This window comes from Canis lupus, chromosome 19, assembly GCF_011100685.1.
Source record: "Canis lupus familiaris isolate Mischka breed German Shepherd chromosome 19, alternate assembly UU_Cfam_GSD_1.0, whole genome shotgun sequence".
Taxonomy (NCBI): Eukaryota; Metazoa; Chordata; class Mammalia; order Carnivora; family Canidae; genus Canis; species Canis lupus.
Window position 1 is genome coordinate 42368314 of NC_049240.1, and position 22605 is coordinate 42390918.

Sequence of the window (22605 nt, forward strand, 5' to 3'; positions counted from 1 at the left end):
AACATAAAAGGTGATCACTTTCCCAGCTAGGCAAGAGCCCTCACTGGATGCCTCTCTGCCTGTCAGAGGCCACCACACCCTCTGAAAACTATGCCATTGCTGTGTTTGAGTCTGATGGATGCTTCACAGAATGTAAGCATCGTCTTTCATTGTGAATCCTCTCATTCTCTCCTGTTTTCTCCTCAATTATCTTGTACTTAGAAATTTGTTGCACTCCTAACCTCCTTTGAGGGTGGTTTTTGTTTTGTTTTGTTTTTACATTCTGCTTCTTTTTGGTGTGGATTTCTATCCAAGAAGCTGCTTATCAACTCCATTATCTCACGTTGGTGCCCAGGGACTCTCTTTTCTCCTTTTTGCTGGCCCCCAAATTCTGTTTCCCTGCACTCAATCCTAAATTTGGGGAGGTGACCAGACAATGGTAACCCAGATCTCACATTAAGAAACAAAAACAAAACTTAATTTCCCAGCTGAAAGTGTCATCTTCCCCTTGGCAAAGAGATATATCTTCAGAAGTTAACATTGCAGTTGGTTCAGATGACAGCATCGAAGAGTCAAGGCAAGACACAGATCAGCCAGCCAAAGGTTACTTTATAACACAGAGAGAGGGACAAGATATTTCTGTGAGTTTGACCCATATCTATGATTTTTTCCTGGGATCTAGGGATTGTGTTAAATGAATATCACCTGGGTCTCTTTATCTTCCCTCACTTCTAAATCTATTTCTCACCCTTCTCATTCAAAAATGAAAGTCCTGAGGGCCTGTCATGATAACAGATGTTTCATTCCTTCACATTTTAAAATTAACATAGCACTTGAGTCATAGCCTCTGAGGGCTTTGAAAAGGAAACATGAGCTTCGTACACATGGAAATAATAAAACTAGATGAGAATTAAAAAAAAAAAAAAACAGCAAACAAATGCATTTAGTGCTGTCTGAACACAGTAATTACCACCTCCAGCCGACTGTGTTAGAAAAGTAGCAGATAGTGTTTTATGGAAGAAAATGGTTGCTCTCCATAGTGTCATATCCATCCAATCAGAGGAAATAGTAATATTTTGGTAGAAAGAGCAACTGAGCTTTGTGTCAGGACACCTAGATTCTATGTGTGATCTATTTATCTCTGAAATGTGTCTTTTTGGTTATTGCTGCATTTCCTAACATATATGACACAGAGAAACTAGCCATTTTGAGGTTTCCTAAGAAAAATAAAAGGTTTGTAGACATTGGGAATTGATATATATACTAAAGCCCCCAATTTGGAGAGTCTTAATTCCTAACAGTGTATTAAAGCCACTGAGAGGGGATCCCTGGGTGGCTCTGTGGTTTGGCGCCTGCCTTTGGCCCGGGGTGTGATCCTGGAGTCCTGGGATCAGGTCCTGGGTCAGGCTCCCTGCATGGGGCCTGCTTCTCCCTCTGCCTGTGTCTCTGCCTCTCTCTCTCTCTCTCTGTATTTTATGAATAAATAAAAAATCTTATACATAAATAAAGCAAGCCACTGAGAAAATCTGTAATGAAGACACCTGATTTTCATTGTTTCCAAAACATTTTAGACATTTTAATATTTTTATTTTGTAAAGATCAATTGTCAGCCTCTGTTATTTATAAAATCTATTTTCCAAACATTTCCATCTTATTTAATTGTAACCTAATAGCCATGTATATCACTCTTTAGAAGAAATTAAGTTTAACTGAATTCTATTAGTTTACTATTTTATTAAGTATGACTATTTTTGTTTCACCTAAACTTACCTCTTTGCAAAGTATTCTCTACCACTATTCTAGGACTTCATCAACAATTGTTTATTTTATACACTTTTTTCTTTTTCTTTCTTTTTCTTTTCTTCTTCTTCTTTTTTTTTTTTTTTGCTTAGATAATAAAGTCTTCAGCAAGCTCATGTTTGTAATTATCATCAACATTCTCACAGCTACCACTTATTAATCACCCATGTGCTAAATCTTTTGTGAGTTTTTTACAGTTAGTACAACCATTGCAGCATGTATACATTGTAATTTCTATTTGCAGGTGAAAAACCTCAGATAAAGATTATACAACTTCCCCAAAACCTGATACGTATCCAGTAGCAGAGACAAGGTTATACTCAGGAGTCCATCTGACATCAAAGTCTAGGATCATCTAACCATTGTCTTTGCATGCAGCTTAAAGACTTTAGTGTGTCTTCATATGGAATCAAGGAAGCCTATAATACCCACAACAGAAGACTCAAAGTCAGCAGCTCAAAGGGCTCTCCTCCCTCCCAACATTGAAAGCAACTATTGCACATCTTTATTTGGACAATTGATTCTTTTCCAGTTTCACTGCCAAGACCTAGTCTAGCATATTCAGTCCTTTGCTGATTTGGCTCTGAGATTTAATTTCATGCTCTAGAATCTTCCTTTCCAGTCTCATTTCTGATTTGATAATCCTTATATTTGGTCTGTCCTTTGGTATTTGCTATTCTTTCTACACGTGTGGGTCCCTTCGGTTTTATCTCTGATTTCATTAGATTGTCTCCACGATTTTCCTTTGGAACTTAGATCCAGCTCTGTCACCTGTCTCAGTCAAATCCCCTCCTCAGCATACAGGATATTTCCAGCTCTGTCTGATTATGGTTACTGGTAGCTGGACCCAAGTGCTGGAGGACCTCACTCTGTGTGTCCCAAGTGGGTTAACCTAAGTCCTGAAGCGGCCATCCAAATCCTCTTGCCTATTTTACTGGTTCTTCTTCCAGTATTCTCCAGATGCATGATGCTTATTGAATGATGGAAACTCGACACATGCACTATCTCACTGCAGGAAAACCATGGCTATAAAGGGATATGAGGTAGAAGAATTTTCTTTCCCTTTTAATGTGCTCCCTGATAATGTCTCACAGCTTTGGTTGCCCTTGGGTTACCACAATAGATTCAGCTAATTTTGTTAAGGAAAACATTCTCCAATAATTTTTCTAAATGTTTGCTAACCAAGTCATAAATCAAGATACAAAATTGTCTTTCTCCCTTTCTTTGACAACTTGGACTGGTAAGTTAAAATATATGGGCCCCATTTTTCGTCATCTATCTATAAAATTAAAGCAAGACCACATCAGTTTTCATGGAATGTCCCAAGAGTCCCCATGATCTGTGGCATGTCTTGAGGGACACCGGGGCAGAGGAGAGGTGAAGACTGTGGAGCCAGCCCAGGCTAAAAGGCTGTTTTGATCTGTCTTACAAGTTAGGTTTCTGGGTAGCATTTTATTTAGAAATAAAGGAAAGTTTCAAAAAAATCAGTTGGAGCTGACTAAACCAAGCCCTGTGTTCCCCTGCCTTCCTCCCTTCATGGGAAATTTCCCCTTTTCCTTCCCAGCCTTTAAGATGTAACTCAAATGTCACTTACTTTGAGATGCCTTCCTGGTTCCTTCAGGCTCCATGTTCTGTGTTTCCAGAGCCCTTTATTATTGTTCCTGAAATAGCACATGTCACACAATATTATAAGTTATATGGCACTATATCCCCCCAGTCCACCAACAACCATGCCCTTTTTTAGCTCACTATCCCTGGTGCCTGGCACTATGCTGAGGGCATAGTAGGTGCTCAACAAATATTTGCACAAAGAATGAATGGTTCTTTTAATAAAGAGAGTTCAGATTATTTTCCCTAAATCTAACACACTGCCTTACACTTTCTGAAACAGAAACTGTTACTATTTTTCAGCTTCTCCCCCATCTTAGTAAGTTCAGGCTGCTATAACAAATACCATAGACTGGGTGCTTAAACAATAGGCATTTATTTCTTAATAGTCTGGAAGCTAGGAAGTCGAGGGAACCTGCCTCTGTTCCCCATGAGGGCCCTCTTCCTGTCTTGCAGACAGCTAGCTGCTTTCTTGCTGCATCTTCACATGGCACAGAGAGGAGGGAGAGAGAGACAGTAAGTGAGCTCTGGTCTCTCGCCCTCTTCTTGGAAGGACACTAAGCCTCTCTTGAGGGACTCACTCTCATGACTTCATCCAGAGCCAATTCCCACAGGCCTCATCTCCAAATACCATCCACATTGGGGGTTGGGGCTTCAACATTTGAATTTGGGGAGGATACAAACATTCAGTCCATAACATTACAAATACTTATATGAAGAATGAATGACTCATCCAATAAAGTTTAGATTACTTTCCTGAATTTAACACACTTCCTTACACTTTCTGAAACTGAAGCTCAGTTACTATTTTTTGGCTTACTCCCACAGTCTCTCAAGATGTCCCTGCAATTTATTCATGTCACCCTGGCATTTCACTATCAGGAAGAGCTAGTGTCATCAGCAAATTTGGAGATGTCACTGTGCACTCCATCTTCCAGATCACATCTAAAAATGTTCTCTGAGACCAATCCTTAAAGGATTTCTCAGTTTATAGTTTCTGTATCTAGATATGTTTATTCTTATTCTTTGTTTCATGGGTAGAAACTCAGTCTATAGGGATACATGATGATTTTTTTTTTCAAATCTGATTTAATTTTTCAGAACAACTGTTGGACCTGGTCAAAGGCTTTTGAAAGTCAAGTAATTTGCATTCTCTCTGCTCCAAAACATGGAGAGTAGTAGAGGAATTTAGACCTTTCCTATTTTGTATTCACCTAGATGCTTCTGTATAGCGTCAGAAACACCAGGTTACTTTGGGAGGTAATGAAGTGATGAATAATCTTAGGTCGATACAATCTTCCTGGAAGTGTTATCTGGCTATATGATCACATGTCAAACTAACAATTTTCCACTTGGGTATGTGTTGAAAATGAAAATATAAAATTGTATATAACTTTGTGGATACTTTCTAATCGCTACTTTAATCTCTCAGTTTATTGATAACTTTTACATGACAATCTTACTGTGCAGTCTAAGATATCAGCTTGAATTCTAATTCATCATATTTTTCACCTATCCCTCAATACAAACACATACTCAAAGCACATAATAATAATTTTATCTTCAGTCACCATTTTTGTTTTCTATCAAGAAAAAAATCTTTCATATTCATCTCCCCAGAATTTGTACCTATAATCTGATTATAGAAGTATCTATACAAAGCAACTTTGTTATTCAAGTAACCCACACCCAGTGTAGATTGTCAAATGTTAAACTACACAATGAGTTTGGCAATACCTGTCATCTAGCACTACAGAATATAGTTTCTTACTTAATATAATTGTCTGCTTGTTTTGGATTTTTTGAATTGCCATTACATACTACGTAAAGATAGCAGATTTTTCAAAACATAATAATTCCCTAATTGTATTGATTATCTCTGGGTAGCTTTCTTTTTTCATTTAGCTTTTATTTCAGGTATTTATTCCAATGTTCATTATTGTTGGTTTATGTGGGTAAAACAGAAGTTATTTCTGTTAACCTCAATTTAAATTTATTTTCTCCCTGTCTCTATAACAACATTGTTTATTTAGGGAAGGTTATATAATATTGTGTGTATCTCTATTTCCCTTCACATGTTTTCAAAACTGTCATCAAGGCAAGTTACAGCTAAATTTTTAATGTGCTTTTCCTGGACACAGCTTGCTAACTTTAAAAGGAAACATTTCACATAATTTTTAGGAGTAAGTCTCAATTCAAATACTTTTTACACTGTCAACCCAATTAATTCAATAGTCCCATATGTTGGCAGCCTGAGTCTGTGGTCTGTACAATTTCTACTTCCCTATTAAAATTAGTACACTATATAGATCAAATTGGAGTCTATATTATAGAAATATCTCTAGGGAAAATTTTTAAAAGCCCATATTCCTAATGTACTTCTTCTAGACAATGTCAATATAAAATTTCTGGGCAATAGCAAAATGTAAACATTACCTTAGAGTTTTTTGATAGAAGAATTGGTTATGTGTTCATTTCAGACTACATAATAATTCACAAATATTGTCTTACTTTTATAATACAAAATTAGAGATAATGCATAACCACTTTACAATAATCACCAGCCCCAAGCTTTTCCTAAGTGAACCCATGGGGGTCATCTTAGTTTCTTATTAATTTGAGTCTTTCATATGGGAAAAGAGATTGCACGGGGAACATGTAATTTGTAAATTGCAAGACCTCCTTAATTTAAACCTTTTAGCTTTGATTGCCATCCCTACTCTACAAATAGCAACTATAGAAACTTGGAAATGTCACTTAATGTTTCTGCTCTTAGTTTCTCTGTCTAGTACAGTAATTTTTGTGTACTAGGGTACATGAAAACTTCCCAAGAGTAATGTGGGTGCTGGATAGTTTTAAATAAAGCACCTTTGATCCACTTCAAGGTAGATGGACCTGAGAAGGTGTCTACTGTCAAGGTATCAAGCAGCTTCTCTTTCCATTTACCCTTTCACATGGCTCTTTTCCAATTTGAGAGAAAAAAAGTTTTCACCAATCCCCAAGCTTAGTATGCTGCATTGTCCTGAAAGTAGAAAATTTACTGAGGCACTAAAATTTCAATATAAAATACTAGTGTCAGCAAAAACCTTCCCTGTGGCACCATAAACCAGAAGGAGGTGTCCCATCTCCCATCCCTCCTTATTTTAAATATTTCATTCAGAGGCAAAAAAGCATTAAAAACACTAGCCCATGTTGGTATTTTTTAGATCCAGGTATATGTAGTGGAAGAAGAGGAAGGGCTTGGGGAACAATGACACTTTTAACAACCTTACCTCTTCCTTCACCTAACTATTGTCAAATAATGCCTCACCCCTGAAGATGAGATCTCAGGAGAATGAAGCACTGGAAGTTTAGGTAAAAGGGACTTAGCACAACAGTACCTTGCTTCATCCAAGCAAGACTACATAACTCATTCATCTATTTATCTTAATCTTTAGAATATTCAAGATTTGTAAATAGCACAATAAAAAATATTAATCTGCTATGAAATGAGGAATGAGCCATCTCTACATTGTTAGCACTTTTTTAAAAAGGATTTCATTTTTAATTTCTACAGCCAACACAGGGCTTGAATCCACAACCCCAAGATCAAGAGCCACAAGCTCCATAGACCAAGCAAGCCAGGAGACCCTAGTATTCTTAAGAATGAGAATGGCTTGGTGAACATTTTGTCCCATGTATCGGTGTGGCTTCATTTGGAATCATTTTAAAGAGAACAGATGACAAGCCTATTTACTTATACTAGATCAATATTACATCTTTGGAAAAAAAGGAACATATATCAAAATAAATGATTGGTATTTCCAGGATAAATACTCAGACTTGGAGGAGAAATATTTTAGTTTTCCTCAAGCAATAATTAGACATTACAAATCTATGGTCCTATTTTAATTTGGGATAAGTGTCCTGCTTTCTCTCACTCATCATCTACTTTTCTGCTCATGCCTTCACCCCTGCCTTGCATTTATTAGCCTAATATTAAATTAATGGGATCATATGGTAGGTTCCATGCTAAATAATGCATCAACAATTGTCATTACTACATCATTGATAGGCTTAAAGTTACTAGAGGCCCAATATCCTTGTTTTCTTTAAGCTTATAATCCCCTCCGAAGTTGGGGATCCCTGGGTGGCTCAGCAGCTTAGCGCCTGCCTTCAGCCCAGGGCGCGATCCTAGAGTACTGGGATCCAGTCAGGCGTCCGGCTCCCGGTATGGAGCCTGCTTCTCCCTCTGCCTGTGTCTCTGCCTCTCTCTCTCTCTCTCTCTATGTCTAACATGAGTAAATAAATAAAATCTTAAAAAAATAATAATTCCCCCAAAGTAAATTAACTATATTCTTTAAAGCAGAATGTCTTTTTCTGTATAGGTGAAGAATAAATAAATTCTGTAAATGCAATTTAGGACATAATATCTTGAACTTTAAAATTTTAACTATAGGGATGCCTGGATGGCTCAGCGGTTGAGCATCTGCCCTTGGCTCAGGGTGTGATCCTAGAGTCCCAGGATCAAGTCCCACATGAGGCTTCCTGCATGGAGCCTGCTTTTCCCTCTGCCTATGTCTCTGCCTCTCTGTGTGTGTCACTCATGAAATAAAAAAAATATTTTTTAAATTTAACTGTATTTCATTTAGGTTACTTAGATGTTGATATATTGTTTTAATTTTACCAAGTATACAAATTATAAATTTAATGCCATTCAATCGTGAAATAAAATCACTTATTTTTGAAGTTTCTTAAGTTCTTCTCTCTGTTAATTTTTTACACATTTTCTAAAGCACTAATAATATAACTATGAAAATCTAAATTTATCACAAAACAGATCTTCACAGCTAATGGAAAAAAAATCCTAAAATGAATACTATCCAATCTTCTATATTTATTTATACAGACAAATTTGATCTGAAGTGAAATGATGAACTACCTATAAAATGAAAATATGAATAGAATTGATACTGAATTCTAATCAGCTCTGACAATAAGTAATATTTATTGAAGACTACATTAATTGAAAAAGAATCCCACATATTGCACTGAGATGAACGTCTCAAAAATGTTTACTTTTGGGGTGCCTGGGTGGTGCAGTCCATTAAAGCGTCTGACTCTTGGTTTTAGCTCTGGACTGATCTCAAGGTCATGATATACATACAGCCCCATGTCAGGCTCCACGCTCAGCATGGATTCTACTTGAGTTTCTCTTTCCCTTTCTCTCTGCACTTCCCTTCCCCCCCACACACTCTCACCCTCACTCTCATTCTCTCTCAAATAAATAAATCTTTAAAAATTTTTACTTTTTATATTAAATACCTATCTATAAAATTGTAAATATACTCTTATTTTGATCAGTGGGATATGTATTATAATATTACAATAACTCAATCCAGAATTTTAAACACTGAAATCCAAAAGACCTAGGAAATTTTTTAAATAGTAATAATTTTAAATTCTTTTAATTTCAGAGCATTATAACAAGTTAACCAATAAATAACTTTTGGGCATAAAATTTATTGAATTATAATAAAATTATATCAAGGAAGTGAATTAAAAATAAAGTTCAAAGATAAAGGAACAATGTAACATTTCTGCTGTTACAGAAGACTTTGCCTGTTTCATGAGATGATTTGGATTTGAAGTCACTATCATATTTAGACATTTTTATCTTATTTTTTAAAGATTTACTTATTTATTTTAAGAGAGAGAGAGCACAAGCTCATGTGTACGCACATTCAAGGTGCATGGAGGGGCAGAGGAAAAAGGAGAGAGAGTTTCAAGCAGACTCTCCAACTGAGCACTTAGCCTGAAATGATGCTCAATCTCACAATCCTGACGTCATGGCCTGAGCCAAAGCCAAGAGTCAGACACTCCACCTACTAAGCCACCCAAGCAAACCTAGGCATTTTTAAAATAAGGGCCTTGAAGCACAAGTTTTGTTTTTAAATTTCATTGTACACAACAGGCCCAAAATTGCATTATTTAACCTCAAGAAAGTTATTAAGTATTACCCTAAAGTGTGTACGGGGAATACATACTTTCCAAATTCTTTTAGGGGATAGAAAATGTGTATACTATCAACATAGGAGATGTGCATAATACCATTTGACCTGTTTTCTTCAAAATGCTTCACCAGTGTCATACTGCTTAAAGTGCAGCTATTATAAAGATATGGTAACTATGGAATTCCATAATGTTTTAATTTTGTCAGCTTTAATTGGTTATGTCATCCTTTATATGATATTGAGTAAGGCTAAGTGCAGAGAAGCAATCAATTAGAATGATTGTGAGTGGCAATGACCAAATCTCTTTCACAGTTGAGCAGGTTTTATGCCAGGTCTTACTGGAACAAAATTGCTTTCATTTCAAGAAACATTTCACTCACAACACTTTTTCTCAAGAAAACTTAGGGTTAAAATTACACCCATTCTTTTAATCTTTCATTTCACAAATTGAGGGTCAATTTTTATTCTTTATCAATTTAGCTAGCCATATGCTCATTTGCTTCCATTTTATTGAATTATTTCTGAGGGATTATAATTCTACCATTAACATCCTTTCAAAGCTTACAAGATCTCAGTTACTGCTATATTATGCTCTCATCAATTTTAATTTCAATTTAAGAATAACAATATCATCCACATGATCACTTCTGTAAGATATGTGTAACTAAAATTGAGTTTCATTCCCCTTCTTCAGCAAACTGTAAACAAAATGGTACAGCAAATCCCTGCAAACATGTGTTCTTCCTTAGTCATTTTGCAGTTCTCAATCTAGTCAATGTCAGAGTATTTAATATGAACCATTTTTCATAGAGAATAGTAGTCCCATTTACAGTACTGAGATTGATAGCACGGTATGCTATCAATCCCAAAAGCTCTGATGCGGGCCATGGACCTCTACCAAAAGATTCCTTTCTGGGCTATCAATCTCACAGCTCCCCACTGTCTCTGAGCCCTAAATCAGACTGCTTGATATCTCTCCGGTTTTGTATTCCTGCATCAGCAGTCTGCCTAAGCACAGCCATCACTCACGAGCACTGTTAACTGCACTTGCTACAAACACCAAACCACTTTCCTCATCCTAAGGGCAAGTGTGAAGTCCCTGCTATATTCTCTCACTTATGAAATCCCTCGACAAGAAGAAACCATTTTGTTTGCTGGATTTTGAATAATTGGAAGTTTAGTGGGATTATTATTTTGTTATTTATTTTGTTAGTAAGAATCTTGAACCTAACAGATAGCCAAGTGTTGAAGCAAATATACTTCAAAAAGCAAAGCTAAAAGACTCATCAGTAAATATCTAGTTTTTTCTTTCCTTTTTTATTATTACAGTATATAGTTTTTTTTCAGTCTATAAGTATTTCAGTCTAGAACTGTTAAGTGTTTCATCCAATAAAACCTGGTAAGCCAATTTTGTCATTCTTTTGCATGTGTTTATTCAAAGCCAACAAAGCTTACTGAGGACCTACTGTAGGTGAAACAGTATTTTAGATGGAGAGTGGTTAAACCAGTAAAGTGAATTCTCCTGGCTGAGATGCTTGAAAGCATATTTAATCCCATCCATTTCTTTATCTTCATAAATCAATTTTTTGCCCCAATTCATCTGAGAGTCGTTTCTGTTCATGTTTCCACCATGTGTCACTTCAAAGTGCTATCCTTCCAAGTACATGGGAGAAAAAGCAAACCAGAGTACAAAGTTGACTGCACAAGTAACTGCAAATTATCTATATTACATGCAAAGCCACTAGTACTACTCTTGGCATATAGAAATTGTTCAATAAACAGTCATTTTTAGTAGAGTGAGTTTTTTTTTCAATCAATTGGCTTCTGTATTTGAAATTAACCCAATTGCCAGTCTTTGAAAAATTATATCCCCCAAATAATTAGGATCTACTATTAGAGAGGCAGAAGCCATCTCTATGACTGAAGGAAGGAAATAAATGTTCCTGGTACATTAGACAGTGCTGCACCCCCTAGCAAAAGTGAGTATCAAAGTCTGTTCCTTCTACAGCAGGATGGTCTTTTAACAATCTGAGAAGCATAAGACTTCTATTTTACTGATCCAATTGTTCAAGGGACTTAATTATAACTGATATTATTGTCAGATGCTCTTACATAAAATCTATACCATATTATTTCTACCCAGAAGAAGTAGAAGGTAAATTAGCACAGGCTGATTCATGCCACAAGGAATCATTCTTGTATTTATCCTCATGACTAATCTCTGTGTGTATGGGATTTACTTAGATTTCACATGTCCTTATTTTAGGACAGTAATGGTCCTACAACCCCTAGCACCTTGAAAACTAGCCAAGTGGCCAAATATTTAAAAGGAAAAGAGTTCTTCTCTACTCTTTCCTTATCATATTCTCTTTCTTTCAAATAAAAGAATCATATTCTTTTTCTGAATTTTTTACTTCTTTCTATTCATTTGTCCTGGATTCTATTCACTTAGAACTTCTTTCTCTATCTGAAAACTAGGTACTTAACTCATTCCAACTTCATAATTCTCCCTAGTTATTATATATTTGCTTGTATCAGGGACTTTTGTGGAAAACATACATGCATGCCTGTATCAGGGGCTCTTGTGGAAAACATATATGCATGTTGTATGTACTCAGTGGAAATTAGGAATCAATGATTCCTCTTTAGATGTGTCACCAACATGGTTATAACCTTGATAAGTCATAACTTCTGAGCCTCAATTTTTCATTCTGAAAAATGAATGAGCAGGGCTCATGCTATTATCATAACTTCATGCATGTTGTATTCCCTGTGAAATGTTCCCTAACCTCCCTCCTAGCTTTTCCTCATCCCCATATATTTACTGCTAATTTCTAAGTATTTAAGCCCATTAGTATTATTTCAAGTGTTACTTCTTAGAAGAAATTTCCCTCCATTCAACCAAGAAAAGATTATATGGCACTCACTGGGCCTTAGAATAACTATATGGCTTCATCACTATACTTAAAATATTGTTAGTACTTGTTTTATATACATAAATTTATGTATCTCTCCTACCCTACAACATATATGCTTTTGGAGAGATATGTTCATGTCTAGTTCATCTTTGAGGTGCTTGGAAACAAATAAATATATGTGGGATGGATGGATGAAAAAATTAATGAACAGATGAGTGAAGTAGATATTTTTCTTAAACTACTTTAACTCAAACTTTATATTACTTTGAATTATATAAATAAGGAGTCGAGATATTGGGAGAATTAGCAGCATTTCAAATCACTACAACTAAGAAATTGTACTTCCACTCCTTTAGCCTCTGCTTCCTGAGTTCTCACTGTGGCTTTTCTCATCAAGCTCTTCAGTCTCCTGCTCACAATAAAATTAACTGGAGTTTTGGTGAAATGTATGGCTTCTCTCTCATCCATGCCCCCATCATATGAGCAAGGAATCTGCTCAGTTAACTACTGAGGGAGTCTCTGCTGATCATTCAAGCAGGCAGATGACAAGCAGGACAAAGGCTGAGCATTGGAACCAATGGAGAACATTGGTGCAGGAACATGGAGACTATTAGGAGTCTAAATATTTTATTATTGCTCTGATTGATAGACAAGGGGAGAAATATGGAGGCACATTTTAACTAATCCCTGCTCAAGAATGAATTAATCCTCCCATCTAGGAAATACTCTCTTTAGGCATACTGGTTGATTAATTATTACCAAAATAAATCATACTTTATTTTCTTATCTCTCTTGCTAATCTCTCTGCCTTTAAACTCATTTAAGTCCCACCTTTCTTTATGGCAAAAATCCAGTGTACCCCTCCCCCATCGACCATAGATCACTCCAGTACCCAAGATACGTCCCTATTCTGAACTTAGTATATATAGTCGTCCATTTGATAGTTAACCTTGAGCTGTTCTGTGATGTCATGTATTCTTTCTATATTTAATATTTTTAACTCTTGAGTTTTTATTTAACTGTGCATGTGTTTATGCCTAACCTTTTAAACTATAGTGTAACTTCTTACAGGGAAGTGACTGTATCTAATATCTATTTGAATCATCCTAGTAAGGCACTCAATAACTATTAAATAATTGAGTGTAAGATCAATTATTTTAGCCACTAAGATAGGAAAATCCGTATCATTTTCTCAATGATCTAAGTTTATAGTGTATGTTATATCTGTAGCATATTTTATTTTTATTTATTTTGACTTACATAAGCAGAAGTTTATTTTTCTCCTGCAGTAGCCCAGGGCAGGTAAATAGCCCACAGTTGGATGGGTTGGTGAATAGCTTTGCTTTATGACCTGTTGGGTCCACCTTCCCCCTCAAGTTGTTTCCACTTCAGGGTCCAGGCATGCTGCTACAGTTGTTGCCATTTCCCAGAGGAAGAGGATGGCTGAAGTGACTTTGTCTGTAAAGGAGGTGATGTGATCTTTCAACTTATATTCAATTGGCCAAAACTTAGTATCATGGTCTCAGTAAGGGAGGCTGAGAAATGTAGCTGTATATTCAGCTAAAATTTCAAAGGGTTCTATTACTAACACAAAGAAGGAAGAATGGATTCCAAGAGTCGATTATTATTTCTAGTCTAATTAGTATCTCCTAACACTACTCTATAAGATGAGGGTCCTGATACTCTTACCTCTTCTGTAGCTTTCTTTCTGGACTTCTGTACATTTTGTTAGCTACATAAAATTTCTTTTTGTTTTAAAATGTGGTGTTACTAATTTTTACCTTCTCATTTGAAATCACAGCCAAATCTCTGTGTATAAGTAGTCCCTAAAAGCTTATATTGTTAATTCTAGATGTATTGTTTACTTATTACTTACTTTCAGGTCAAAAAAAGTGAATTATTGCTATAGTCCAGAGTCATGCTGGGTCCAGGGTCATGATATCTGGGCCACTGGAAAGGATATATATTTTTCTAGGATATGGCAAACGGATTTTTTTTCTTATCATTATTTTTTCATAGATTGATCAAATTCAGAGCACTGTATTTCTAAAGTCTGCATCTAGTCAATGACTTGTTTATTCAATAAGAGAAGCAGCAATGAATATGGTGAGTGCTCAGGGAGCTTTCAGTCACTTCAGGAAATAAAATTTTTGTATTCATTCATTTTATTGTAACCAAGAACTACTCAGTTAGTTTTGCAGCTGAGTGAAATGAGAAGTCCAAATCCAAAGACAATGAGACCACCTTGAAAAGCCCAGAGTCACTCTCATTAGTCCTAAATATCCTCTCATTAGTTCTAAATATCTCAAAGAGATTCTTACCTTGGTCAGAAAACATGGCTCTCCTCTCATATTCAGATATTAAAGGTTAAGAGAGACATACTTCACTTTGGGTCACCTGGAGGTAACAATCCAGTCCCAACCCTTCAAGACTAAAATTTTCACTCTGTAGCATATCTTAAAATCTTTTGGAAAATCTTTCACATTTATAAACTAATTTTATTCCTATAATAACCTTATGTTGAGTTAGATAGCACATGGAAAAGTATTCCTTTTTGGATAAAGAATTTACACAAGAAGAAAATTCTAGCCCTAGTAGGAAGACAAAGAATAGACTCAGGTCTCCTGGCTCCACTGCTCTTTCTAGTACAACACATTCCACTTCTCAGCATACAGTTCTGTGCACATGCTTCTACCACATAAAAATGTACTGTTAGGTCCATAAAAGAGTCTATAACTTCATAATCTTCTTGCCAGATTACTAAAAGTCAGAAACTTCCCTCCAAAGAAAGAAATGAGTGCTGAGTATGAAAGCAGTCTCTTGGTTCTTTGGTTGGGTTACAGAAAGGTTAGGACACTGCTTAGTGTACTTGCTATTTGCTCAGAAGCACCGGGAAAAGAATCATAAAACCCCTGAAGAACATAGCCTCATATTTGGCTCTGGAATATACAGAACAGATTAGAAAACACAAATTCAATATTATCTCTGCCTTTGAAAGATTAAAACAAAAAACAAATCCAAACTCCAAAGATTTTTTTTTTAAATACAGCAGAGGCTTCTTCTTAACTGCCTGATCCACATAGGTTAGATTATTCAACAAAAACATGTATTCATCTATCAGAAATTCAGTCATTCTTTTATTCCGTTAGAAGTTATCATTCATACAAAATAAACTGATTCTGCTTTAATTGTCCACCGACAGTGACTGTGAAGCAAACTCCATGAGCCTTACACTTGAATCTTTACCATAGGCAGAAATGAGGATATAAACATCTAAAATACAGTTCATTTGGGTCATTGTTGAGGAACTCATATCCTGTCCAATACTTCAGAGTAGATTACATGATTGTTAATCACATCATATCTTCTGAACATTCCAAAGAAAAATATAATTTATCATTATCTATATTTCTTACTCAATGAAAATTGCTCAATTATTCTCCATATTGAAGAAAAATTACACAAAGAAGCTAATTGCTTACCTACATAATACTTTATTTCTGAAGCCAAAACATTAACATATGCAACAACAATAAAAGTGGAGAAAAGTAAATTACATAAAATAAAACCATGCTTTGGTTTATGGGCTTTAAAACAAACAAAGCCTGACTTTAAAAGCTGTTAATATGTATAAATTATAGTATAGATAGGTTCCAAAAATATAAAAATAACTTTCTTAAAAAGAAAAATGAAACAAAAAAACCTTCATCACATTCGTGACAGTTGTATGACATTTATTAGAGCAAGGCATTTTTTAATGTAGTAATGAGTTGGAATTTTGAAATTCAGCCAAAGAGCTTACAGAAAGTTGATGCTGAATTAGCAGAGTCAACAGTGTCTGTTTTCAGAAGTATTTTAATTTAGGTAGGGTTTTTGTTTACATTGATTATTAAGGTCTATATTTTATATTCAATATTTTTTTTTCATATCCTGGTAAGTGAATAAGTCAAAATTTAGCATGGATAGATGAAGCTTACACAGTCTCTTTGTCCCTTTATGTTTAGTGAATGAAGAACTACCTCCAATGTTTTCAAGTAACTCCCATATTAACTTGTCTTGTTATTAAATATTAACTTCTAAGAGAAGTTAAATTTAACTAGATCTCACTGTATACACTCTTATGCTCAAGGCATTATGTGTGCATGTGGCCTCAGTTTCCCAGTAAAGACACCCATCTCACAGTCTGTCGTTATGGAGAAACACTTTTTTTTTTTTTTTTAAATTTTCAATTTATGGGTCAGAAAATCTGGCTTTTAGTTTGGTTCTCTACCAAGTAAAATCTTGTATTAGAACAAATCAATCAATTTGTTTCCTTGTTTGTGGAATGGGGACAATAATAGCTTCTCTTCTTAATCCAGGAATCATGAGAATCAAATGAAATTGTATAACAAACAATATAAATAGATGATCACTTACAAAATATAAAATCCACTAATGTATTTTGGACTTCAAAATGCATTTATTAAAAACTTAAAATGAACATAGCAACTAAAATTTTCTTTGTGTACAAAGTCCCAAGAAATCTCTCTTGTCTGGACACAGACTATGATAGCAGCAGCCATTTCCACCACACCCTTTTTAGTTAAAGTCACTGTAATGTTTGTACATGCTCCATTGTATAAACATGTACATGTACATGTAATGTTGTACATGCTCCTTTTTACAGGGACCATTTTAGTCTTTATAGTTCAACTGTAAGCTTCTGGGAGGAATGACTATAACCTCTTTGCCTTCTGATAGCTGTCAGAGTGACATATACTAGGACCATGTTCTTTCATGGTTGGGATTGTGAGTGGCTGAGAAACTCACTTGTGAAAGTGTCCATATGAGTGGAAGTATACTCTGTTCTCAGCCTGTCCATATGTATATTTGATATGCAGATCAAATAATGAGTGCTGCTTTGGCCATTGGCCACCTGATTGGCTCTGGGACAGACAAATGGGTCCAATTAACATCTGTAGAGATTCACAAAGGTCTGCTATAAATAAAATGTGATGTTTCAAGTGAGTGTCATTGAACACGTCCTGTGTATCCCCCACTGTTCTCATAAAAATGTGTGCTAAAATGTATTATAAAATTCTATAATGCAGTAACACAATAGATTAAAATGAGTCACATTCTCTGGAAAGCACTTCTTGATATTCCAGAAATAGATGCATTCTTAAGCATCTAAAAGGTTGCCAACAGTTTCATAAAATTAACCATTAATTCCAAGACAGTGATTTAAAAAGTAACAACATGTGCATGAACAGAGATGAATTGTCAAAAGTAGGGGTATGGATAGAAGTGAGTTACCAAGTTGACCAGTGGTCTCTGGAATTGAATCCCAGTGATGTGTGTTTAGACTAAGGATTAGCAGCAGAAGGTAGAGAGGCAGGGGTAGTATGTGAAGAGGAAGAAAATATAGAAGTTAAAGGAAAAAAGGATAAGAATATAATAGAACAAAAGAAGTAAAAATAGAAAAGAGAAGGAAGGAGATGTCACTAAAGAAGAAAGAAAAACAAACAGAAAAATAGCTAAAGAAGCTACTATCTCAGTAACCGCTTTTTCCTGATATTAACCAGGAAAATCTTTTTCTATGATTCTGATTGGTGTCTTCAAAAATCTAACATTCCTCACAAAAGGTGTCCATCTTTTCCTCAAAAGGAGAAAGCTATCTTTATATAAGTGTACATTTCAAAGTTGCTAAGCTTTACTCTTTCCTTGTGCTTTAGCAGCTGTAGTGCAATGAATTACTTTCATCTACATCAAATTAGTTTGTCACCACAAACACACATGGATTGTGATTATGCTCCTTGGGGTGGCCATCTACCTGGCTTTTGAATACTGTCACATCAGATAGAATGTTTCTTAGTCTTGATGAGGGTATATGAAGAGGAGCATAGCTGGTATGCAATGGGATTATAGTATGGACACCTGTAATGAATTTTATTTATGCTCCATATGCTATATTATGTCTTCCAGGGGGACTGTGGAGACTTCTTTCTGATTATACAAATATTGGGGGTGGGGTGGAGTAGGGGAATCTTGAGCTTTTTGGGAGGCACTATGTACTTCCACATAATGTAGTTTATCCAATGAAAAGTATTTAATTACTAAAGAGTAATGTGGGCCATAGGAAAAAAACCATGTATTTCCAATGTTATAAGGCCAGGTCATATTTTTGAGATCTTAACTCAAGTAGGATTTCCCCCTCTCCCACAGCTGGTTAAAAGAAGGTAAAAAGAATACAGCTTAATTATTCCTGCTTTTGTGTTCAAAAGAACATGTCAGTTAAAGGGGTTATGCCCAGGGTCTCTGAGTTGGGCTGTAAAGGTAAAGGAGAGCTTGGGAAATGAGGAATATGCAGAAACAGAGATGAAGAGATTCAATCTAATGAACAGAAAATGTCAAAGGGAATGTGGAAGAGCAGAGATGAGTGGGTGGTTTAGCTCTAGAGGTCTGTTCATGAGGGCCAGGGGACAAGAGTGTAGGACAGCTCAATGAAGTGAAGGGACAATATGAGAGGTATTTTCAGCTGATAGAAGCTGAATCTCCGTGCACAGCAGTCTTGCTTTTCATGCAGGTGCACCAGCTATCCTTTCCACTATAACCTGGAGCAGATCTAATTGACATATTGAGATAGAATTGACATATTACCTCACGTAAATTTAAGCTGTACAACTTGTTGATTTGATATACTTTATTGAAAGTTAAGTACCCAAGGCTCTTAGGGTTCCATAAGACTCTGTAGATTACCTTCCCCCAACACCCACTTACACATCTATATAAACTATTAGACATACACTCAATGTCCCTTAAGAATAATGAGCACAAGAAAAACAGAGGTAAGACTGAGGACCTTTGATCGTGAGGAGAAAAGTCCCTACATCCAAATTTGGGGATAGATGGTGAATAGAACCATCTCCCCTAATCCAATCCAGAACAATGGTTAAACACTCACCCAGGACACTATAACTTTTTGACTAAACTCTTCCAATCCAACAGATGTATTTAATACTTGGGTAACTCACTTGAGTTCAGGTAAATGAAAGATAGAAGGGACATAGAGGATCTAGTAATCAATTTAATATCCTTTAAATCTATATAATGATTTTTGCATACTTATTCATGCACTTAACCATTTGGGACACACACACATACACACACATACATACTCCACTGGTGCAGGCAGTAATTCCTAGCATTCTATGTAAGACCTCTTTACATTGACAGTCTTGCAAGCTATTCAGTACTATAGGGTCAAACTAATGTCTGGAAGAAAGGAGACATGGATCCTTGTGAACAAATCATTCATTCATTCAATTAGTGATTACTGAATCTGCAATATGCAAGACTCTATATTAGCCTTGGGGGCTGACACAGTGATGTATTAGATGCAAACTCTTGTTTTTAAGAAACTTGGAACTCCGGGTAGCTCAGTTGGATGAGCATCTGCTTTCAGCTCAGGTTGTTATCATGGGGTCCTGGGATTGAACCCCGTGTCAGGTGCCCTGATCATGGGGAGACTTTCTCTCTTTCTCTGTGTGTGTGTGTGTGTGTGTGTGTGTGTGTGTGTAATGAATAAATGAATAAGATCTTTTTTTAAAAAACACAAAACTGGGATCCCTGGGTGGCGCAGCGGTTTGGCGCCTGCCTTTGGCCTAGGGCACGATCCTGGAGACCCAGGATCGATTCCCATGTCGGGCTCCCGGTGCATGGAGCCTGCTTCTCTCTGCCTGTGTCTCTGCCTCTCTTTCTCTCTCTGTGACTATCATAAATAAATAAAAATTTAAAAAAATAAAAATAAAAAAAATAAAATAAAAAACACAAAACTTAGAATCCAATAAGAGCACAAAGTAAAGCACAGGACTATACCTGACCAAGTGGCTAATTTGCATACTGGAATGAATAAATGAGACTTATAAACATATTCTAAATGTAATAGGATAAATTATTGGGATGCCTGGGTGGCTCAGTGGTGGAGCATCTACCTTTGGCTCAGGTCATGATCCCGGGGTCTTTGGATGAGTCCCACATCAGGTTCCCTGCAGGGAGCCTGCTTCTTCCTCTGCCTATGTCTCTGCATCTCTCTGTGTCTCTCATGAATAAACAAATAAAAATCTTGAAAAAAAAAAGGATCAATTATTAAAGTATATACAAAACCTGTGACAAAACAATTATTTAAATTATAGCTTCCTCTAACCATACATGGGGAAAGGAGGCCACTATTTATGCTATCTTCAACACTGGGGAAAAATTAATGGCTTTTAAATTCAAGTCTTTTTAGGGAAGAGGTAGGATAACATAGAGCAAATTGCTGTAACAAAGAGGGGTCAAAAAGGCTGGGGAGCAGTTTATGTATTAAAAGTTAAGCCTGAGGGATCCCTGGATGGCGCAGCGGTTTGGCGCCTGCCTTTGGCCCAGGGCGCGATCCTGGAGACCCGGGATCAAATCCCACATCGGGCTCCCGGTGCATGGAGCTTGCTTCTCCCTCTGCCTATGTCTCTGCCTCTCTCTCTCTCTGTGTGACTATCATAAATAAATAAAAATTAAAAAAAAATAAATAAAAGTTAAGCCTGAAAAAAAATAGTATTTGGAAAGTTTCTAAATAGGAGAATCCCCCAAATGGGTGACTTCTTCAACATGTGTGTAGAGGTTGCCACCATGCACAGGAGCCTTAAGACCAGTGGCTAGAGTCTCTGTAAATAAGTTTGTGGTCAGAAGACTGGAACATCCTCAAGGGCATTCTCAGGCGTGCCCCAAGCAGCATAGATAGTGGATGATGAAGGGTCCACATTAATGCTGGTATCAGGTAACAGAGAGAGAGCAGTAGTGAAGGTGCCTCCACCACGAACATGGCTACTTCCTGTTTTTCTGGCACTGTAAAATGCCCCAGATTCTCAACAACATGGTCAGTTTTCCAAATTAAGGAACACTTAGCCAAACCAGGTATGCTACTGAAGAGATTTCTCCTTTGGTCTCTAGGCAGACCACATAAAGTTCCCTTCCATCCTATTGAAGTGAGGAGGGAACCTCTCACTAAGCAGTTAGTTGGGGCTCAGAAGAATCTCATATGATGTAGAAAAAATTCAAGATGTGATAGATCTTATTGTTAATACTGAGTTTATAACTAAGTTCTTCCACAAACTAAAAGATAAAGCATCTGTGATTAAGGCCATAAATATGACTCACAGTGTTAGGATAATTTAGACTCAATAATAAAAATACAAAGTAAAGGAGTCTTTATATTCTTCATAGACTAAATATCTGATAAAGATTAAACTAAGTTAGGTGATATAAGGTAATTCCTACAAAAACTGACAATTATTATCCACTATTCTACCTGAAGCCAATTCAAGTCTCTTTTCCATGTTGAAGAAAACTAACAAAAAGAAGATAGAATCTCACAATAATAAGTCCCCAAGCTACAATTTAGCACCAATTTAGCAATTCCATTAGAGAGTACATCCAGCTCATTAAAAACAGCAAGCTAACCTGTCTATGAATTGCTTCACTATAATCAAATATTGGCAAAATAACTAGATAGGAAATATAGTGCTCATTTGAAATATTAACAATTAATTGTAAAATAGTCAGTTTTTCTAAAATGTCATGCATTTTACTATTACTCATGTTCCTTAAATTGAACTGAAAAAAGTTTCTTCTTAATTTTTTTAATTTGTATTTTCTTTTTTTTCAAAGACATGCAAGAATTAGCGATTCCTATAGATATGGATTCAATCTATATAAAAACCAAATTTGGGGAGATCCCTGGTGGCTTAGCGGTTTGACGCCTGCCTTTGGCCCAGGGCACAATCCTGGAGTCCCGGATCGAGTCCCACATCGGGCTCCCGGCATGGAGCCTGCTTGCCTGCTTCTCCCTCCTCCTGTGTCTCTGCTCTCTCTCTCTCTCTCTCTATGTCTATCATAAATGAATAAATAAATAAATCTTAAAAAAAGAACAAATTTTGTCAATTAAGAAGAGACCTTCAAGCAAATTTTGATTTATAGAAGGACAACCTTTTAAGTATCAAACAGAGCCCCGGATAGCTATTGTCCCTTCTATAATCCCAATAAGGGAGAAGTCTTTATGTTGATAGCACAGAGACTAAAGTAAGAATCTTTTTTTATTACATCTCTGATTTGGCCAGGATATGGCCCATTTCACTGGTAAGCATGCATTGTATGATGTTAAAAAGCTCTTTTAATTAAAATAAAACCTAGATTTATATAATTTTTACTTATTACTCTTAGTTTTACCTTTCGTTCAAAGAAAACCGCTACCTCCTCCTATATCCCAGAGTATTATAAACATTTGAAGGCTG

At 36.1% G+C, this 22605-nt stretch overlaps 1 protein-coding gene across 1 annotated transcript in view; it reads right to left on the bottom strand.

Annotated features, from left to right (window-relative positions):
- Positions 1 to 3327: 3327 nt before the first annotated feature.
- Positions 3328 to 22605, bottom strand: part of LOC119864364 (translation initiation factor IF-2-like) — a 279509-nt gene continuing 260231 nt past the window's right edge. The window contains exon 6 of the mRNA XM_038564535.1: positions 3328 to 3440. Coding sequence (XP_038420463.1) covers positions 3359 to 3440 — 82 coding nt within the window. The 3' untranslated portion in view covers positions 3328 to 3358. The remainder of the gene's footprint in view (positions 3441 to 22605) is intronic.